Source organism: Zootoca vivipara, chromosome 13 (assembly GCF_965207765.1).
Source record: "Zootoca vivipara chromosome 13, rZooViv2.hap1.1, whole genome shotgun sequence".
Taxonomy (NCBI): Eukaryota; Metazoa; Chordata; class Lepidosauria; order Squamata; family Lacertidae; genus Zootoca; species Zootoca vivipara.
This window is the reverse complement of record NC_142596.1, coordinates 11,693,937-11,714,466: the sequence shown is the minus strand read 5'-3', so window position 1 is coordinate 11,714,466 and position 20,530 is coordinate 11,693,937. Positions and strand designations below refer to the sequence as shown.

The window sequence follows — 20,530 nt, the reverse complement described above, 5'->3', positions numbered from 1 at the left end:
TTGCACAATCCACGCAAAGATATTCTAGCCGCAAACCCTGCCAATTCTTCATTCACGAGCATGGCCCAGCCTTCCCGGCATGGCCAGGGGAAATGTTCAATCATCTTTGAAACCCAAGGTCGCTCCTGTCACCCCCTTGCAACAGTTGTCGGAAGGTGATGAGGATGAAAGGCTTTCCAGTGCTCTGCTCACAGCGGAGGGTTTTTTAATTTCCTTTTCCTTTGATTAGAAATTTGGCACAGGGTCCCAGGGTCTGCATCCTGACCAACCGACCAGCTTACTTGAGGGAAGCTTGGGAGATAGTAACTTTCTTGGCTTTAACATGTCGCCAGCAAACCTGAGCTCCAATTCCAAGGTCAGAGGCGCTTTTGTTTGGTGGGGCGAAAGAAAGAGTGTATCTTCTCTTGTTTTGACTTGCTGCTGCCGTTGTCTAATCTCAACCACCGGCCTTGTTATAAAGCAAAGCTAATAGTGGGACAGGCTCTCTCACTTTACGGGATCGAGAAGGGGGGCGTTGCAAGGCATCAGTTGCAGGAACGACAACACCCCAAAGTGCCAGAGTGTTTCGTCAGTGCTCTCCCAATACGCTGGGTTTTCATTTTGCTCTTGTAGGACTATCGATTGGCTAGAGATGATCATGGAAGCCTTCAACCCAATGCAGTACAATATCACCAGAGTGGTCTCAGAGACGATGCCAGTTGCCACTGTCCCTGTCTTGCTCCTCATAGGCTTCCTGTTCCTGATGTGGACTTGTGAAGAAGCAACCACCATACCAGGTAAGTTCTTTCAAAGCAGAGGGTTGCATCCAAAACTTTTACTCAGAGAAGACCCATTGCAAGTAAAGGATCTGAGATAATTGGGGAAGGGGCTGAAGCTCAGTGGCAGACCATTTCCTTTGCATGCAAAAGAACCCAGGTTCATCTTCCCCAGGTAGGGTTGGGAGAGACCACAGCCTGAAATGCTGGGGGGGTTGCTGGCAGTCAGTGTAGACAATACTGAACTAGATGGAACCATGGTCTGACTCCTATGTTCCTAGTCATGTCCATGAATTTCAATTCGTTCACTGGTTACTGCATTTATACCCTGGCTTTCCTCTAAGGATCTCAATATTCTATCCATGGATCTTCCCTTTCTTCATATGAGCTTCACAACAACCCTGGCAGGTAGGCTAGCCTAGTGAAGGGCATAAAGTAGGGATTTGAGCCCAGGTCTCCCAGGTCTTAGTCCAACATGCTGTGTCACACTACTCTGACTAACATTGAATACAACCCATTGTGCATGAGATGGCCTACAATTTCCACTTTTAAATATAAGCAGAAGACAGGGGGAAAAACATCTGCTTCAAAGAGAATTAGAAATGGCAAATGAAAGCAATCAAATTATAACCGAGCACCATAACCCCAGAGTTGTTCGCGACTGGACTTAACTGTCAGGGGTCCTTTAAAGGTAAAGGTAAAGGGACCCCTGACCATTAGGTCCAGTCGCGGATGACTCTGGGGTTGCAGCGCTCATCTCGCTTTACTGGCCGAGGGAACTGGCGTACAGCTTTCAGGTCATGTGGCCAGCATGACTAAGCAGCTTCTGACGACCCAGAGCAGCGCATGGAAACGGCGTTTACCTTCCCGCTGGAGTGGTACCTATTTATCTACTTGCACTTTGACGTGCTTTCAAACTACTAGGTTGGCAGGAGCTGGGACCGAGCAACGGGAGCTCACCCCGTCGCGGGGATTCGAACTGCCAACCTTCTGATTGGCAAGCCCTAGGCTCTGTGGCTTAGACCGCAGCGCCACCCGCATTTACCTTTACCTTTACCTTTTATTTTATTTGCAATTTTAAAAAGTGCATGGCCCCTCTCAGGAGCTGAAAGCTCATTGCAATTTGAATCTTCCCCTTCGCACTTCATCCCATTAGAACTAATCTCTTTCTCATGTGACTTGTCCCTGCCATTCATTCATCTGAGGCATGAACAGAGTGCTATCCTAACTTTGTCTCCTCTTGCATTCAGTGTTAGGACTGCAGCCTGAACTCTCAATGAACTCAGTCTCATTTCCGAGTAGACCTCTGTAGGATGCTGCTGTTAGTGCCTTGCTCCTAATACATATCTATTGGCATTGGTGTTGCTTCAATTGCTTATTTGCTTGTTTCCCATGTTCAGACAGGATTTTGCATATTACAGAATCACAGAATTGTAGAGCTGGAAGGGATCCAGAGGGTCATTTAGTCCAACACCCTGAAATGCAGGGTTCCTGCCCAAAGCTGCCCCTGAGTGGGCTCGAACCACCAACCTTCTGGTTAAGAGCTACCGGAATAAACTGGTCATAGAAAGTCAGTCAGCGGCATGGTTCGATGCCCTATTCAGCCAATGAAAATCATTGGGTGACCTTGGCTCGGTCACTGTCCCCAGCCAGGGTTTATTTTTTTCCCCAGTTGGAACTCACTGGAAGTCAGTTCCGATATCTTCTTTGTTTTCAGAAGGTGCCAGGTTCAATCCTCAGCATCTCCAAACACAGCTTGGGCAGACCCCTGTCTGAAATCCTGATGAGGTGTTGTCAGTCAATATAGACCAGGGGTCAGCAAACTTTTTCACCAGGGGGCCCGTCCACTGCCCCTCAGACGTTGTGGGGGGCCGGACTATATTTTGAAGAAGAGAAAAAGAACGAATTCCTATGCCCCACAGATAACCCAGAGGTGCATTTTAAATAAAAGGACACATTCTACTCATGTAAAAACACCAGGCAGGCCCCACAAATAACCCAGAGATGCATTTTAAATAAAAGGACACATTCTACTCATGTAAAAACACCAGGCAAGCCCCACAAATAACCCAGAGATGCATTTTAAATAAAAGGACACATTCTACTCATGTAAAAACACGCTGATTCCCGGACCGTCCGCGGGCCGGATTGAGAAGGCGATTGGGCCGGATCCAGCCCCCAGGCCTTAGTTTGCCTACCCATGATATAGGCAGCCATGAACTACATCAGGCATCCCCAAACTGCGGCCCTCCAGATGTTTTGGCCTACAACTCCCATGATCCCTAGCTAACAAGATCAGTGGTCAGGGATGATGGGAATTGTAGTCCAAAACATCTGGAGGGCCAAAGTTTGGGGATGCCTGAGCTAGATTGACCTAACGGTGTGACTGCATAACACATATCCTTTGTTCCTGTGAGGTCCCTTCTGACTTGATGCTTAACTCCCCCTGAAAGCCATACAAGTGAGTGGGACCTCGCAGCAGAGGATTCCATGAATCAGGGTTGCTGGATTCTCATCTCCCGTAAGCCCATCAACGGGGAAAATCCCCTTTCTCAAAGTGCCTGGTCCTTCAAGTTTGAAATGCTAAACACCAGTGGCATGCAGTCAGTGGACTAGGGGGACTATGCTAGCCCCTTGTGTTCTCGACACACACCTTGGTCATTCCAGGGATGGGTGCCCTATTCAGCCAGTGAAAATCACTGGGTGACCTTGGCTCTGTCACTGCCTCCAAGCCAGGGCTTTTTTTTCAGCCAGAACTCTCAGGTGGGTGCCATTGCCATTTGAAGAGAACGAGGGAGGTGTTCATGGTGAGTTCCAGCACCTCTTTTTCTAGAAAAATAGCATTGCTCCCAGCTCTGTCCCATCCAGCAAGATGATTCTGCCTACTGGAAACTCTGGGTGGGAGCCAGACTAAATTAGCTGCATTTAGGGACCCAGGTGGTGCGGTGGGTTAAACCACTGAGCCTAGGGCTTGCTGATCAGAAGGTCGGCGGTTCAAATCCCTGTGACGGGGTGAGCTCCCGTTGCTTGGTCCCAGCTCCTGCCAACCTAGCAGTTCGAAAGCACGTCAAAATGCAAGTAGATAAATAGGAACCACTACAGCGGGAAGGTAAACGGCGTTCCCATGTGCTGCTCTGGTTTGCCAGAAGCGGCTTTGTCATGCTGGCCACATGACCTGGAAGCTATATGCCGGCTCCCTCGGCCAATAATGCGAGATGAGCGTGCAACCCCAGAGTCGGCCACGACTGGACCCAATGGTCAGGGGTCCCTTTACCTTTTTATTTCTCAGGGAAACAAGACTTAAGATACCAGTCCAGTGTTGTGATCCCAACACTTGTTTCTAAGCAAGCAAGTTTAGGATGGGATGTTTAGGATGGGATGTTATCCTTTATTAAAACTACCTACAAGAAGCACAGGATATATCAAGAACTCAGAACATACGTATTTGCCAAGAAGCTATTTTAAATCTGCCTTGTAAAAATGTAAAGTAAGAGGAATCAGGAACCTTGACACTGTAGAATTTCTTGTGAGAGCATCACTTCATTGATCTCAGTGGAGCAATTTCATGCTAAAATGCATTTGGTCTTTCCATTCTCCACATCCTGGAGAAGAGCCAACATCTTAATTTCTCCACACATTTGCCTTGCTCTGTTTTCAAAACATTGTCTGCATTTTCCTGGATGTTTTAAACCGCCTTTGGAGCACATGACTGGGGCAGCCTTGAGAGATCATTCGGCGTAAAAGGTTGCCGCATGCTCTCAAAATAAACAACGTAGTAAAGCAAATGCCAGGCTAGATTAAACTAGCTCTCTCATATCCTTTCAATTACTGTAACAGCCTTTCAGATAGTATCAGGATTGGGGAACCTATGTTGCAGGACTACAACTCCTATTGTACATGACAAGCTGCCTTGTGAGTTCCAGCTGAGTTCTGAGTTCCAGCAAGTTTTGGCTTGGAGCGGGGGGGAAGCCCTGTGTATGCCACTTTTACACCCGCCCTCCCCAGAGCTCAGTGTAACATAAAAGGTTCTCCCTTCCCCATTTTTATCCTCACAATAAGGGAATATTTGAAGCACCGCATTGTTCAAATTATCTATTTATTTATTATTCCAGGGATCACAGGGTGGTTTACAATATAACGTCACAAACATACACAACATAGTAACAAACAAAATATTATATATCAGGGGTGGCCAACTCCCAAGAGACTGCGATCTACTCTCAGAGTTAAAAACTGGCAGTGATCTACCCCCTTTCAGGGGGGTTTTCAGGAGAAGGAAAGCCCCATTTTTTAGGGGTTCAGGTCAAAGTTGTTGAGCTTTCTTGGGGGGGGAGGAAAGCAGGGCAAAAATGCTGAGCTTTTTTTAGGGGAGCCAGAGTTGTTGAGCTTCTTTGGGGAGAGCCAGTAGCTTACCAGTGATCTACCACAGACGTCCAGTGATCTACCGGTAGATCAGAATCTACCTGTTGGACGTGCCTGTTATATATGAATGGATGCTACTGATAAAATCCATCTCTCCCCCGCCCTCTTCTTTTAGGCCCTGGCTACTGTATGGGGATTGGTCCCCTTATTTCTCATTGGAGATTCCTCTGGATGGGTGTTGGCAGTGCCTGTAACTACTACAACAAGATGTATGGTGAATTTATGAGAGTCTGGATCAACGGAGAAGAGACCCTCATTATTAGCAAGTAAATCTTTGATTTCTGAAAATCTGGATGGAGAGTACCTATTGCTATTAGAGTGTCCAGATGTAAGAGGAAATTTCTTGATATCTGTCCTGAAAAAACAGGTGGGAAGTACCATTAAAGATAAAATAACCAAGCAGGTAGAAGAAGAAGAAGCCTTGCTGAAGCAGAGCCAGGCAGTGTGGCTTCTGCAAGTCCTGTCTCATGAACTTTTCAGAGTCTGTTGAGAGTGTCAACAGCGTGCAGTGGTACCTCGGTTTATGAACACAATTGGTTCCGGAGGTCTGTTCATAAACTGAAGCGTTCATAAACTGAAGCGAACTTTCCCATTGAAAGTACAGTGGTGGCTCGCTAGACGAATTTAATTCGTTCCACGGGTCTATTCTTATAATGAAAAATTCACCTAGCGAATCCCATAGGAATGCATTGATTTTTTTTTTAAAATTGCCCATAGGAACGCATTAATTGAATTTCAACGCATTCCTATGGGAAACCGTGATTCGCTGGACGAGTTTTTCGTAAAACGAATTTGTCTAGCGAGGCAACCTCCGCTAGAAAAATCCTTTCTTTAAGCGAAAATTTCGTCTTACAGGGCATTCATTAAGCGAGGCACCACTGTAATGGAAAGTGGATTAATCCGTTCCAGACGGGTCCGTGGAGTACTCAACCTGAAGCGTACTTAACCCGAAGCATGGGTGTAATTGGTTCCGGAAGTCTGTTCATAAACTGAAGGGTTCATAAACTGAAGCAAACTTTCCCATTGAAAGTAATGGAAAGTGAATTAATCCATTCCAGATGGGTCCGCGGCATTCGTAAACCGAAAATTCATAAACTGAGGTGTTCATAAACCAAGGTTCCACTGTAGAGCGTGAGGTGATCTGGTTGACATAATGTAGTGTTTTCTACGAGGAAAGGGCGTGACATTTGAGACTTTTTAGTGTTCGCATCTGGTTACTCTAATTTATTTATTATGTATTTTGAGAGAACGTATATACTGATTAATTACAATGATGTTCTAAGCAAGGTCTGATTGCTAGCGCACAACCAGGGGTGGACTTGGGCAATTTTTCTAATATGGTGCCCTGGGTGAGGTCAAAATCTGGCACCCCCAAATGGATCTTCTCAGTTATGGATCTTCTCACTTCTCAATCTTGCACTCACTTGGCTCAGTGCCCTTCGTGGGGGAACCACCTACACCACCCTAAATCCAATTCTGGCACAACCCTGGCACGATCCTTCTTCACTAGTTTTATGGAGCTGACTGCACTCTTTTTACTGCTGGCTTTCCATGGCAGTGAGAGGAGAATCTAAAGAGGAAAATTTGAAATGGAATCTTTCTCTGTGTAAAGAATACCAGGCTCAGAAAGAGCAGTAGAAAACACTGCCTGCTTTTGTTGTAAGGGGCCCAGTCTGAATCAGGGCTTCAGTGGGGGGGGGGACTGAAGCCCCCCCCCCCCGCCACATGCCAGGATACGAATCACGATTAGGAGCCCCGATGCTGGCTAGTCTGTAGAGGTCAGAGAACACATCATAGATCATAGAATTGTAGAGCTGAAAGGGACCCTGAGGATCATCTAGTCCAACCCCCTGCAATGCAGGAAAATACAGCTGTCCCAAACGGGGATTGAACCTGCGACCTTGGCATTATCAGCACCAGGCTCTAGCCCACTGAGCTATCAAGGCTATCAGAAAAACCCAGCCTTCGGAAGCAAATGCCTTGACTCATGTCCTATGTAGTTTTGTGCCATTAAAAAGTCACCCGCTAATTTCTGCAAAGCACATCTCTGTAAAGAGATGGGAGAAGGCCAGGCGAGAAGTTGAGTGTTGTCTTGGTTGCATTTTCCTCCCCATGTGACTCCTTGCACTGTGGAGCTTTGCTGTTGACACCACTCTGATATTTTTTAGCTTTTAGCTCCCTCTTGAGGACATTCAGCATCAGTTGCTGGTCTTAGGATAAACCACAGCAGCTCACAAACAGAAAAATGATGAAAACCTGAATCATACATTTTAATTTATTTCTGGTATTAGCATGATTTATTTGTGAACCATCTTTCAACAAATGTTCTCAAATGTGGGCTCTTTCTTTATTAGCAATTGCAGCAACTTATCTTTTTTGAAACTAACTTTTCTTTCGTTTCTTTTTTCTGTAACCTGGTAGTCACAATTAAATTCAATTTTTTTAAAAAAAGAACATGTATACACTATGGGAAATGTGTGCATGTAAGTGCATATGTTTGTGAAAAGAACGTGCAGAAATGCATTGTATTGAAGAAAAATGCTTTACAGAAATGTGCATGGAGAAACTTGTGCTAAAATGCTGAAGAATTTTCCTGACGTCTTCTCTTGAAAAAATAAAAATTGCAAACGGATGTGGAAGTGTGTAAAACTGAACATCAGATTGGAAAAATCAGAAACTGCCCCTTGCAGGGCAGAGGCCTCAGCAGATGTCTGGTGAAGGTAGTCCCAATAGCAGCTCGCCATTTCTTTGAGAAAGCCAAGTGGTACCCTCTGGGATATCCTTGAGGGGTGGGAACAAACCAGGCCATTGCCTCTGGTGATGCCAACTGCTGAGGTTCAAACCCACCCATGTCTTCAGCCTCAACATGCCTGCCTAGCTTTCAGCATCTGTTCTGGTTTTGGATCTCGCAAGACTGCGATGGTCTGCAAAGCTTTGCAGATAGTGTCTGTGCTGCAGAGCGACCCAAAATCTCACAGAAGGAGTTGTGTACAGCTATCATAATAAAAGACAATGTCAAACACTCCACCAATCAACTTGTTATGTCTTCTTCTGTGCTGAGCTAAGAAATAAAATAAAAAAATCTGTGGGTTTTATTTTGTTCCATCAGAGGAAGAGATTGGCCAGTGGCGATGATCCGACTGAAAGCAATTTGCTGACATTGGGGGCGTTTGTTGACATGGGGAATATTGCATTCGTTTTCCAGAATATAACCCTAGGGCTCCTCTTCCTTTCACACTGCAGTACCTGTTGTGCCTTTAGACTGATTCAGCGACGTTGCTGTTCCCCCACCATTTCTGCACACATGCACTTCTGTTCCCCCACGATTCCCCCATGAAAACTGCAGGAAATAACATGCTGGGATACTGTTTAAAATTTTGTCATTTTCTTCCCGTGATTTTCTGGGTTAAGGGGGCTGCAAATGTGGTTTTTCTCCAGGATTCAAATAACACGGAAATGAGTGCTAAACGTGTGTGACATTCCATTTGTTTTCCGGAAGTGGATTTTACATGGTATGGAATCTTGAACACAATGCCAAAGTTAACAGTTAGGGAAACATCAAGAAAACAGAATGAAGTGTCATGTGTTTGTGGTCTTAATAGTCTTTCTTCTGCTTGCTAGATCTTCAGGTATGTTTCACGTAATGAAATATGGGCATTACACCTCTCGATTTGGGAGCAAGCTGGGCTTAAAGTGCATCGGCATGCATGAGAACGGGATCATATTTAACAATAACCCAGAACTCTGGAAAGAAATACGACCCTTCTTCACCAAAGGTAAGCTCTGGAGTTCCGCTTCTCCCTGCAGCGACACAGCATCTATTCCTGTTTTGAAAGTGCGGCCAGTCTATGTCATTTAAATGCAGTGGTGCCTCGCAAGACAAATTTAATTCGTTCTCTGAGTCAATTTGTTTTGCGAAAAATTCGTCTTGTGAATCCCATAGGAATGCATTGAATTTTTATTTTTATTTTTTTGCCCATAGGAACGCATAAATTGAATGTCAATGCATTCCTATGCGAAACCACGATTCGCTAGATGAATTTTTCACAAAATGAATTCGTCTTGCGAGGCAACCTCCGATCGCAAAACCCATTTGTCTAGCGAAAGAATTGTCTAGCAGGGCATTCGTCTAGTGAGGTACCACTGTAAATAAGTGGGATAAGATGGCTGCCATGCCAAATAAGCAAGAATAGCTCAAACTCAAGCAACGGCAAGATACTTCCAGGCCTGGTCTCAGGGTTCAACATGAATGACGACCTGCCCAGGTCACTGACTGGCCCAACCCAGTCAAACCACTGGGGCTAACTGGAAGTCCTAGATGCCCCTGCTGCCACTGTGCCTCAGTGACTCAGAGCACCCTTTACCCGTTCTAGTTTGTGTGCCAACTATGCCCATTCGTGCACAGGATAGCCTTGCCATGGAGGCCCATGTGTTGATAACCTCACTGCTAGACTACTGCAACGTCCTCTGTGTGGGTCCACCTTTGCACCAAGTTCTGGAGATGCAGCGACTTCCATATGCAGCTGCCAGGGTGCTTATTGGGCCACCCATCTTTACAAATGCTACACCAGTGCAGAAGGATCTGCTCTGGCTGCCTCCTAGCTACTGAGCCAAATTCAGAGGGGTTTTCGTCTGACACTAGACACCCTAAACAACTTGGGACCATCATAGCCAGCAGACTGCCTCCCCTAGTGCAGACCAAGCTGATCTTTAAGGATCTTCTGATGAAACCCTTCTGGTCAGTCCAAGACTTGTTTAGTGTCACTCGGTGAGGATCCAGAAGACATCCTTCTTGGCACTAGCATCCTCCCTCTGGCCTGCCCTCCCTTAGGTAATTCATGAGGCGGAGATAGTAATTAAAAATTGTATATATATTCCAAACTTTTCCTGGGCTTTGCCTCTTCACTTTTAATCCCCTGTTGCCCATGTTGCTTAGTTCAATATAGACAGTTGTGCTTTGTTTTTGTCTAGTTTTTAGGAAAGTGAATTGAAGGCCACAGTTGCATTCATATGGTTGCTTGGAGACTGCTTAGAAATTACATGAGGGGGTATAAAATTGTGTGTGATATTAATTAAAGGCTGACTGAAGCCAAGTGCTAGCCCTAGAGACTTCCATCTCGCTTCCTCGTTTGGGCACTTCCCCTTGGGCTATATAGTTCAGTACCAAACTATCTAGACAATAAGGAAATTTGTGAAATTGCAGCTCTCTCTGGCCCGGGTCTCGTGCGGATGGTATCTATTTGTGTTAACTCAACGGCTGAACATTTGAACCAGCTAAAGGAAGCGGCTCCCAAGCCTGAATACATCAACAGCCTGAATCTCATGAGACGTATCATGCTGGACACATCAAACAGACTTTTTCTTGGGATTCCTCTTGACGGTACTGAAATTATCTTTCTTAGGTTTCTCCATGATTCCATAATCATCCCCTCAATTTACAAAGTCCACTGATGAGTGTGGATACTTATTTAGCCAAATCATCACTATCTGCACATAAGAGGGAAATTTGGGGAGGTTTGGTGGAACCCCAAGGAAGGCAGGCAGAAGTACAAAATCTCTTTTTGGGGGAGGAGGGGATGCCTAGCTATGTACATAGTGTATGAATGTATCCAGTTAAGCCATTCACTGCAAGCCCTACTCAAAGTCTCTTCTTCTCTGGCGATCACTTGTGGCCGAGTAAGATTGTCTTCCATGAATACGGTTTTGACGGTGAGTCCGTAAGAGACTGTGGAGGCCAATTCTGGATCCACACGTCCTTCCACAGTGGGGACATAGGTTTCTGGGTGGGAGCTGATCACGGTGTGGATTTGCCAAACGTGAGCATCTTCAAAACTCATGACACCTTTGGTAAAGGTTGTTCTCCAATTGGAGCATTCGCAGGCCAGTGTTTTCCAGTTGTTGGTTTTTTAGATTTGTCTTGAGAGGGTCTTTAAACCTCTTTTTTGACCACCAGCTTTACGCTTTCCATTTTTCAGTTTGGAATAGAGTAGTTGCTTTGGAAGATGATAATCAGGCATCTAAACAACATGACCAATCCCAAGGAAGCTGAGGATTGAAGAATCATTGCTTTGACACTGGTGATCTTTGCTCCTTCCAATACAATGGAAGTAGTACTCAGAGTAGACCCATTAAACTTAATAGACATGACTTAGGTTAATTGGTTTCAATGGGTGTACTCTGAGTAGGACTGTTCACTACAACCCATAGTCTCCTTTGGGGTGGGTGGGCACAGTCTTGCTTCCCACTTAATGTGTGAGATTGTCAGTTAGTCCTTGTGGGTTTACTACAGACTTCCACAGCCTGGGAATCTGTAGATGTCTTGAGTTCCAATTCACATCATCCCTGGCAATGGGCCATGCTGGCTAAGGATGATGGGAATTGTAGTCCAAAATATTTGGAGGGAACTAGGTTGGGGAAAGCTGGTTTAGCGTATCACCTGGTTGGTATTAGACTGGCTGAACCCACCAAAAAGAGTTGGGTCTCAGTTTTTCTTCCTAATTAACCATTTCAGTTGCCTGTTGAAGTCTTTTTCCTTCATTTGCTTTATTCATTGCTGCCACTTCTGCCCCCCCTCCCCCTTCTCCACTGATAGGAAGCAATGTAATTTTCCTAAATAAGTGACTGAATCAATAGTTACAGGAGACCCCCCCCCCCCCCCGGTCACCCGGATGTAATTCCCTGCTTGGAATGGTCTAGAAATTAAGATTCAGTTCTCACCGAACTTCCCTAATCCACACTTTCTGGAAAAAAGAATACCCGTATATTCCAGCGTATAAGACAACTAGGCGTATAAGACGACCCCCAACTTTTCCAGTTAAAATATAGAGTTTGGGATATACTCACTGTATTAATAAGATGACTTGGCATATAAGACGACCCCCGACTTTTGAGAAGATTTTCCTGGGTTAAAAAGTAGTCTTATATGCAGGAATATACAGTACATGAATCAGAACATAGCCTTACAATTTTCCAGAAGGGTTTGTATATAAGGCAACCCCTATTCCAATGCTTAGCCCAGATAGCTCTAGTTGGCCCCATCAAGGGGTTGCTGTTCACGGTATTGGAGTTTCTTTCCATTTATGTTTCTGTCTCCTCCCTTGTCATTTGTGTTCAATTTCAGAAAACGATGTTGTGCTTAAAATCCAAAACTACTTTGATGCTTGGCAAGCGCTGCTCCTGAAGCCTGACATCTTCTTTAAGATTTCTTGGCTGTATAAAAAATATGAAAAGTCTGCGTAAGTACCAGCAACCGTAGCAATTTTACTGAGAGTGGGCCAGGATTGCTTGCCTTGCCTACACAACTGCTCTGGACTCTTCGTTTGTGGGAGGAGTAAAAAGTGCTTGGATTGCAGTGTAATTCTGCAGAGTCTTTACACAGTTACCTGGGAGTAAGCTCAATTGAATACAGCGGGACTTACTTCTGAGTAGACGGTGTAAGGCTCCACTTACAATCAAGGACTAAACACTCCACGTGTTTCCTAAGAAAGCATTGCAATTAAATAATTTAAAGTGGATTGGTGACCTTTTCCTTCAAAATTATAGGAAAGGCTTCGAATGCCAGCGTCATCATTTCTTTCCTTTAGTGCAGGTATTTTATTTCCAGCAGAAACAGGACTCTGTTTTTGCATCTACACACACACACCGGGAAAGTGGGACATTCTGGGATCAAATCAGAAACCAGGATGGCTTCTGTAATTCCGGGACTGTCCCTGGAAAATCAGGGCAATTGGAGGGTATGGTCTCCACAGGTTGTGAAAGGTTGAGGGTGGGGTGTCTGTTTGGGTGTGCATGTCTGTGTCTGCAGTACACAAGTGTCACTTCCTGTTCAACTGCAGTGTAGGTTGAAACATGCAGGGCTGTCTGATTTTTGCACCAAGGCATTGCAGGTACTAAGCGATACACTGGATTCCTTCTGTTTTAGGAAGGATTTGAAAGAAGTCATCGAAATCTTAATAGAGAAGAAACGACAAAAGCTCTTCACACTTGAGAAACTGGAGGACCACATGGATTTTGCATCACAGCTGATTTTTGCTCAGGTGATTATTTTAAAAAAATCAATAATGCATGAACTGTAATTTATCACCTCACATTGGGGCACCCAAAAATGCTGCTTTTATAGAAAGTTCCTTTTTAAATACAGTGGTACCTCGACTTACGAAGACGATCCGTTCCGCGGCCGTCTTCGTAAGTCGAGGTTTTCGGATGCCGAAGTGCCACTTCGGCGCATGCACCGACCGCGCACGCCGCTCTGCGCAGGCGCAGAACACGCACGCCGGGCGCGCGGGGCGAAAAGACTTCCGGGCGTTGTCGACTTAAAAGTCGAGGCATTCGGATGTTGAGGTATGACTGTAATAGAACAGATAGCTCATGTATCTTAAGAACTTTAGGAGAGTCCTGCTAGATGAGACCATGAAGAGTCCCGCTCCTCACCATGGCTGGTAGCCAATGATAGCCAGGTCCTCCACAGTCATCTTGTGTGACTGTGGCTCTGTATTAAGTCTTCTGACATACAGCAGCACTCAAAGTACTGAGCTTTCCCCTCATCTGCTACCTGGAGACATGGGCGTAGCCAAGGTTTTTGTTGGGGGTGGTAGTTGTTGAGCTTTTTTTAGGAGATCCATCAAAGTTGTGAGCTTTGGGTGGGGATCATGGGGGGGGCATGCTTTTCAGTAATTTCTGTGGATCTAGGGGGGCCTGCTCCCTTGGCTATGCCCATGCCTGGAAGCACCAGAGAATGGAACCTGGGACTTTCTGCATGCAAAGGATGTGTTCTGCCATGGACCTATGACTCCCCCCTCTCCCCCCCCCCAGATGAGCAAATTGCTTCATTTAGTCCTGGATTTTCCCACCACAAGCCCAGTAGGGATGGGAGAGAGATGGGATTCCATCGGCGAAATCGGCGAACCTGCCCAATCCACACTTTCTGAAACAGTATGCAAACTGAAACGCGGCCGTCCTTCGAAATTTGCACTTTTTTCCTGCCAAGTAATGTGTACAAAAATGCATATACTAGGGTAAAGTGTGCATAGAAATTGCATGCAAAAATGCATTATATTTGGGGAAGTTGGTTTGGAAGAGTGTGCATATTAGAAATGTTTATTTGTTTGTTTTATGGCATTTACATGCCACCTTTTTTCTTCCAAGGACCTTCAGGTGGTGTACATGGTTCTCCACCTCACCATTTCATCCTCACACCAACCATTTTTTATATATATAAATATTTTTATCCATTTTATAAGATATAGAAAACATACAAAACAAATACAAACATACACACACACAAAAAAATCTTTCATCTTTCACATTGTCTCAATTGCATTTTAGGGTGACTTCTTCCTCCAATCTCTCCCTTCTGGGTTCATTTCTTCAATTCTTTTAACGGTTTCATGTACAGTATTATCCATTCCAATCTTATTACTACATTATCAACTTTTGTTTCTATAAAACATATAACTAACTTATTAACTTATATGATCCCTCTTTACCCCCCCAAACCTACAAATGTTCCCCTAGGATTTCTAAAGCTTATATCTTACAATATTTTTTAAAATAATTTTTAAATTTCTTCCAATCTTCCTGAACTGTTTCTTCCCTTTGATCTCGCAGTCTCGCTGTCAGCTCGGCAAGTTCCATAAAGTCTATCATTTTCATTTGCCATTCTTCTGTTGTCAGTATCTCCTGGTTCTTCCAGTTCTTTGCTATCAATATTCTTGCTGCTGTCGTGGCATACAGAAATGTAGTCCTATCCTTCTTGGGGATCTCTTCCCCTATTATTCCCCCCCAAAAGGCCTCTGGTTTCTTCATCCTCACACCAACCCTGTGCTGAGGGTTAGGCTGAGAGGCAGTGACTGGTCCATGGTCACCCAGTGAGCTTCATAGCTGAGTGGGGATTCGAACTCTGGTCTCCCAGGTACTCTAACCATACTCTCCCGATACTCTAACCATCACACCACATGTATATTAGGAGAACTTTGCACATAATTACAGGTAAATTGCCACCAGAGTTTTTTAAAAAACGTCCACATGCATGCTGTGGAAATGTAGGGAACTAGAGTGAAGATTGAGGGGGAAATGAGAACCTGAGAGAAACCAAAATTGAGTGATTTGCACATTTTCAAAACACAACCAGCTGTTGGTCCTCTGATGCATTGCCCTAGACCAGGCATCCTCAAACTTCAGCCCTCCAGATGATTTGGACTACAATTCCCATCTTCCCCGACCAATGGTCCTGTTAGCTAGGGATCATGGGAGTTGTAGGCCAAAACATCTGGAGGGCCGCAGTTTGGGGATGCCTGCCCTAGACACACTACCCTATTGAGTTTATTCTCTCACTGCTCACTGGTCTGAGTAGAATTTAACACTGTTGTTGGCAACCAAGTCTAGCAGCCATCATCTGCCCATTCAATCTTTCAGAGCCGTGGGGACCTTACTGGTGAGATGGTCAACCAGTGTGTCTTGGAGATGCTGATAGCTGCCCCGGATACTCTCTCGGTGACTCTGTTTTTCATGCTAGTGCTGATTGCAGAACACCCTCAGGTGGAAAAGGAGATGGTGAAGGAAATACAGTCTGTGATGGGTAAGCACTCAGTGACAATGGAAGAGAAGGGTGATTTCTCTAATGAACAAATATGTACTTTGAGCTAGGAAGGGTCCGAAGTAAATGATCCAAAAGTTTTATGTAAAGCCCCACTGAACACTAGGCTTGCCGATTTAATTGGGCAGCAGGGAATAGAATGGCTCTTGTGCCTTTGATAACTGCTGGATGTTCAAAAATTAGACTGGATTACTTATTGTGATACTCTCTCTGTGGCATTCAAAGCACTCGGGAAACTTCCATTGGGGTGAAATGTTGCTGCCCTATTGCTAACCAACAAAAGCAGGAGTGGGGAACTGGGAATGGTCTCCTACACAGCTGTAGATGGCCTCACATCACCACGACATTGGGTGATCAGTCATGGGCGTACCCAGGATCAAAACTAGGGGGGCACACCAGCCATGCCACCACCCCCAGCCACCTGATTGGCTAGCTGGCAATGACATGGCCAGGATCCCCCCAGGAGGTGTGGTCAATGTCCACACACCCCAGAGGGAAAGGGGCCGTTTTCCAGCCATTGCCGAAGTGGCACGCTTGTGCTTCTGCCTTGCCCGCTCCTTTACCGGCAGCGGTGACTAAAACGAGGCAGCAGCAGCGAAGTTGCCTCCGTCGAGAGAAACCTGGACCTGGACCTTGGCTAACTTCAACCCACACTCCTTCAAGTCACAGTGAGCACAGCACAGAAAGTGCTGCCCCACAATGCTCTGCAGCACTTCATTCGCTGTAACTTGAAGTAGTGTGGGCTGAAGTTAGCCCAGGTCCAAGTTCCCCTCGACGGAGGCAGCTTCGCTGCCGCTGCTGCCGTTTCGCTTCAGCCAAGCAGGCTGAGGTGGAGCACAGCTGGCAGCATCCCTGCCTGTTGTGCTGTGCTCTCCCTTTTTTGCTTCTAGGGGGGGCAGCTGCTCCCCCTGCCCCGTGCTGGGTACGCCCATGTGATCAGTTCTTGCCACATGAGGTGCACAGCACTTTGGAGCCCTGACAATACGGTAAGCTGACGGATGGAACTTCAAAGTGCTCTGTGCTGCTCTCTGCAACCACCACCAGTTGATCATCATTTCAAGGGTCTCTCTACAGGATCGCTGATTGTTTGTTTGCAGAGAAATATGTATGGGTCTTTGAAACCCCAACAGCCAGCTTATCTTCAGGGCTTCAGCACACCACGCATGGCTCTGTTAGTTTGGGCTGTGCAGGGAGTTGGTTTTGTTTTGTTTTCACATGATTCTCCCACCTGCTATCTGAAGTGATTCAGTCCCACAACAGAGACATCAAGCGAGGATGTAGTCTTGATAGTCTTGTTTCTCAGAAGTGATCAGCAAGACTCACGTTTTAGGTTTTTATACTGAAGCAAACTTTAAAAGCTGGCTTTAGAAGTTTACAAATGAATTCTGCCATATTCCAAATCTGTGCAGAAACGTCATTTCAGCTCTTTCTCAATGGTGATATCAGAGACCAGCTGCTTTATCTTACATGCTTCCTAAAGGTGACAGAGATATCCAAAGTGAGGACATGCCAAAGCTAAAAGTGGTGGAAAATTTTATTCTCGAGAGCATGAGATACCAGCCAGTCGTGGACTTGGTCATGCGCAAAGCCTTGCAAGACGATGTGATTGATGGCTACCCTGTCAAGAAAGGAACCAACATCATTCTGAACATCGGGCGCATACATAAGCTTGAGTTCTTCCCAAAGCCAAATGAATTCTCACTTGACAATTTTGAGAAAAACGTAAGTTTGGGGTTTGTTTGTTTTTAATTGTTTGAGGCTGTTGCTTCACTAGCATCAGTATCTGGTCTCTTCAAGTAATTGCTAGGGCCCCAAGACCCCCCACTGACATATGATCTGGATCCTGTCTTATATAGGACAGGGAAGTTCTTGGTGATAAAATTAAGTCTAATAGGTAAAGGCAGACTTAGATATGAGTTCAAATCCAACCTTGCCACAAGAGCACGTGTCCCCACCAGTAAAACACTGTCCAAAAAGAATTTTGACACAAGATTTCTTTTTCTGTAGTGTTTTATCAGTGTATAGAAACTGATTCGTAATGAGGAGGGAGTCACACAAAAACTGCAGCAAACTGTGCTCCAGAATTGCTTTTGGTAATTTCTCCAGAATTTTGGAGTGGAACTCAGGGAAGAGTGAACTGGAAGGAAAATAAAGTTGTGGAATAGGGATGAACAGATCTCCCTTGGTGTGTGTGTGTGTGTGTGTGTGTGTGTGTAGTGTTTTGGGGTGCTGTTTATGAAATTTTTAAATTCTGAGTTTTCTTTGAAATATTTTTTTTGTAGGTCCCCCATCGTTACTTTCAACCCTTTGGATTTGGTCCCCGTGGTTGTGTTGGGAAGTTTATTGCCATGGTGATGATGAAGGCTATCCTGGTGACTCTCCTGAGAAGGTGCAGTATCCGGACTCTAAAAGACCAAGGTCTTAACCACATTCCAAAAAACAATGACTTGTCTTTGCATCCAGATGAAAGGCAGCCATTGCTGCAGATGCTTTTTGTGCCAAGAAATAACGTCAGCAACAACCATCGTGATGAATAAAACAGCCCACGAAGTCTCCAAACACTGATTGTTTGGGCTACCCTAATGAAAACTGATTGGTTGGACTACTCTGCTCAAATGAAGAATTCTCATCCATCTGGGGAGCATCCATTCACTCATCCAATGAATAGATTGCTGGTGCAAGTGGCCATTTGATAGAACTCAGGTTCTGGCTGCCGTTCAGGACGGAGCACCATTTTTTGGGTATACAAAAAAAAATAAAAAACATTCATGCAAGGAGGACCTACAAGTATCTTTGCGAATTATTCTGTGCAGCTGTGATGTGATGGAAATTCTGTTCTGCAAGAAGCACTGAAGAACCCATTTACGTAGGTCCATGGAGATGAGATGAGATGAGATAAGAATCATGCAAGAGGCAGCAGCTGGATTCTCGCACCACGGTTGATTAAGAAGGAGGAGTCAAATTTTGAGCTGCACCATGCACAGATAAGACTTCTTTGAAAGCAACAGAACAATGTAACTCTACTGCGGAGTCATGAAGATTTCATTGACGGCTGTGCTTGCTGTCTTATCATGGCAAGTCATCCTGATTCACTTTGGGGTACAGCAAAGCACTGGTTTTCTTCATCTGTTTGATTTGAAAGAGAGGGGCACACATATTCTCTCCGGACTTGATGGGTGACTTTTCTCCCATTTGTTTTGTATGTTGTGGGGTGCATGTGTGCGGGGTGGGGGTTCGGGTCAATTTCACACAACTATTTTTCCAGGCTGAGAGTATGAGTTGGGTGAATACGAGCTGGGTGTCTGCTTGCAGCGAAGCATATGGCTGCCATCTTTTATTTGCCACTGCTCTTTTAAAAGCGGCATGACTAATGGGGGGGAGGGGGACACAAAAATCTAAATGCTGCCCCATTCTGCAGCATAGGCATTCAGCAAATTCCTGGGCTAACTGGCAGGCCACAGATCTATGTTCTCCAGCCCGTTCTGGTCCACCACTGAAATGACAAGCTGGAAAATTCCCTGGGCAGCAAATTTCCCCAGGACTCCAATTTCTGGGTCAGCTGTCCATTGGCTCTCTCACATCTGGAAGGACTATGAAGGTTTCTGGATTGTGGTGGGACTTCTCTGGGCATTCACAGAAGCATTCGCTACGTCTGATTCCTGGCTCAGAGTTTCCACCTTTTCGTGATGACTGCCTTCGGACAAGCTTAGCCAACATGGTGCCCCCGTGGGCTGCGTTCCCAGCAGCAGCCATTCAGGGCTCCTGGAAGGTGGGGGCTGAAGGCATTCCAGTCTTAAATTTAAAATGAAATTCAAAAGGGATCTCCACGCTACTGAGAAGACACTGTTCATGAATACCTTAGAATGGGAGAAGAACTAGGAGTTCCCTCTTCAAGCCTCAGCCTCTTCACTCTTGGCTTCAACTCTGTCTCCCCTTTTCTCTCCACACATTGATTCTTAACTCAGCTTACCTCCTTCTTCCAGGACTAAGCTCAAGGAACAACAAGTTGCTCGGTTCAAGAGTTGAACCTCTCCCTCTGCTTTATCCATCAGCCTTGACAGCAACGGAACTTGCTGGTTTTTGCCTGATCATTCCTTTAGTGACCCCACCTGGCCAATCACTGGCACTGACTTCTGTGGGTCCCTGCAGTTTTTGCTCTGTGTTGATGAACTGGACCAAACACACCCACACCAGATAGTACACTGATTTCAAAGAGTTATTGCTAAGCTCTGCAGGACTAATTTCTGGTTCTTGTGATTTATTATTGTGGTGTGTTTTTTCCCCTGACTCTGCATGCAAACATATATGCCTAAACTGACTGTTCGTATGATTTCACGCTCTTGCCCTGGATTCAAGCACTGCTTTGTTGTGATCAGTTCCTGTGAAAGGTTTTGCTGATTTTGGGGATGATCTCGTTGTGCAGTGGCTGTTGCACAGATCAAAGCGGGGGGGGGGGCATTTTCTAAACATAGACACGTTTGATGCATACCTGCCAAGTTCCTGCCTGAAAAATAAGGGATCGGACCAGAAGTAGCAGACTGGAAGTAGCGCTGCCGCCATTTTGGAACTGGGCAGAGCAGCATCAAAGTCACTTCTGAGCATGCTCTGCCCAGTTCCAAAATGGCCACCGCGCAGGAATAAACAGCTGGAAAAGCAGGGGTTTCCTGGGGAATACGGGAGACTTGGCAGCTATGGTTTGATGTGGTTAAGTTGCTTGGGAAATGTATCTAAAGCAGGCATCCCCCAAACTTCGGCCCTC

The 20,530-nt window shown here is 45.5% G+C and overlaps 1 protein-coding gene across 1 annotated transcript; it reads left to right on the top strand.

The window, feature by feature from the left end:
• The first annotated feature begins 631 nt into the window (after positions 1 to 631).
• CYP19A1 (cytochrome P450 family 19 subfamily A member 1) lies at positions 632 to 18,308 on the top strand. The gene is made up of 9 exons (XM_035130480.1): positions 632 to 776; positions 5,293 to 5,443; positions 8,799 to 8,953; positions 10,381 to 10,557; positions 12,298 to 12,412; positions 13,099 to 13,213; positions 15,591 to 15,753; positions 17,252 to 17,493; positions 18,054 to 18,308. The coding sequence occupies exons 1-9, from the start codon at positions 632 to 634 to the stop codon at positions 18,306 to 18,308; spliced, it is 1,518 nt and encodes a 505-aa protein (XP_034986371.1).
• The last annotated feature ends 2,222 nt before the right edge of the window (positions 18,309 to 20,530 follow it).

Bases quoted from the DNA above. Each gene is read 5' to 3' on its own strand.
- CYP19A1 (XM_035130480.1), top strand. From the start codon at position 632: ATGATCATGGAAGCCTTCAACCCAATGCAGTACAATATCACCAGAGTG. The intron at 15,754-17,251 runs GTAAGCACTCAG...TGCTTCCTAAAG, and splicing joins GGAAATACAGTCTGTGATGG to GTGACAGAGATATCCAAAGT. The intron at 17,494-18,053 runs GTAAGTTTGGGG...TTTTTTTTGTAG, and splicing joins TTGACAATTTTGAGAAAAAC to GTCCCCCATCGTTACTTTCA.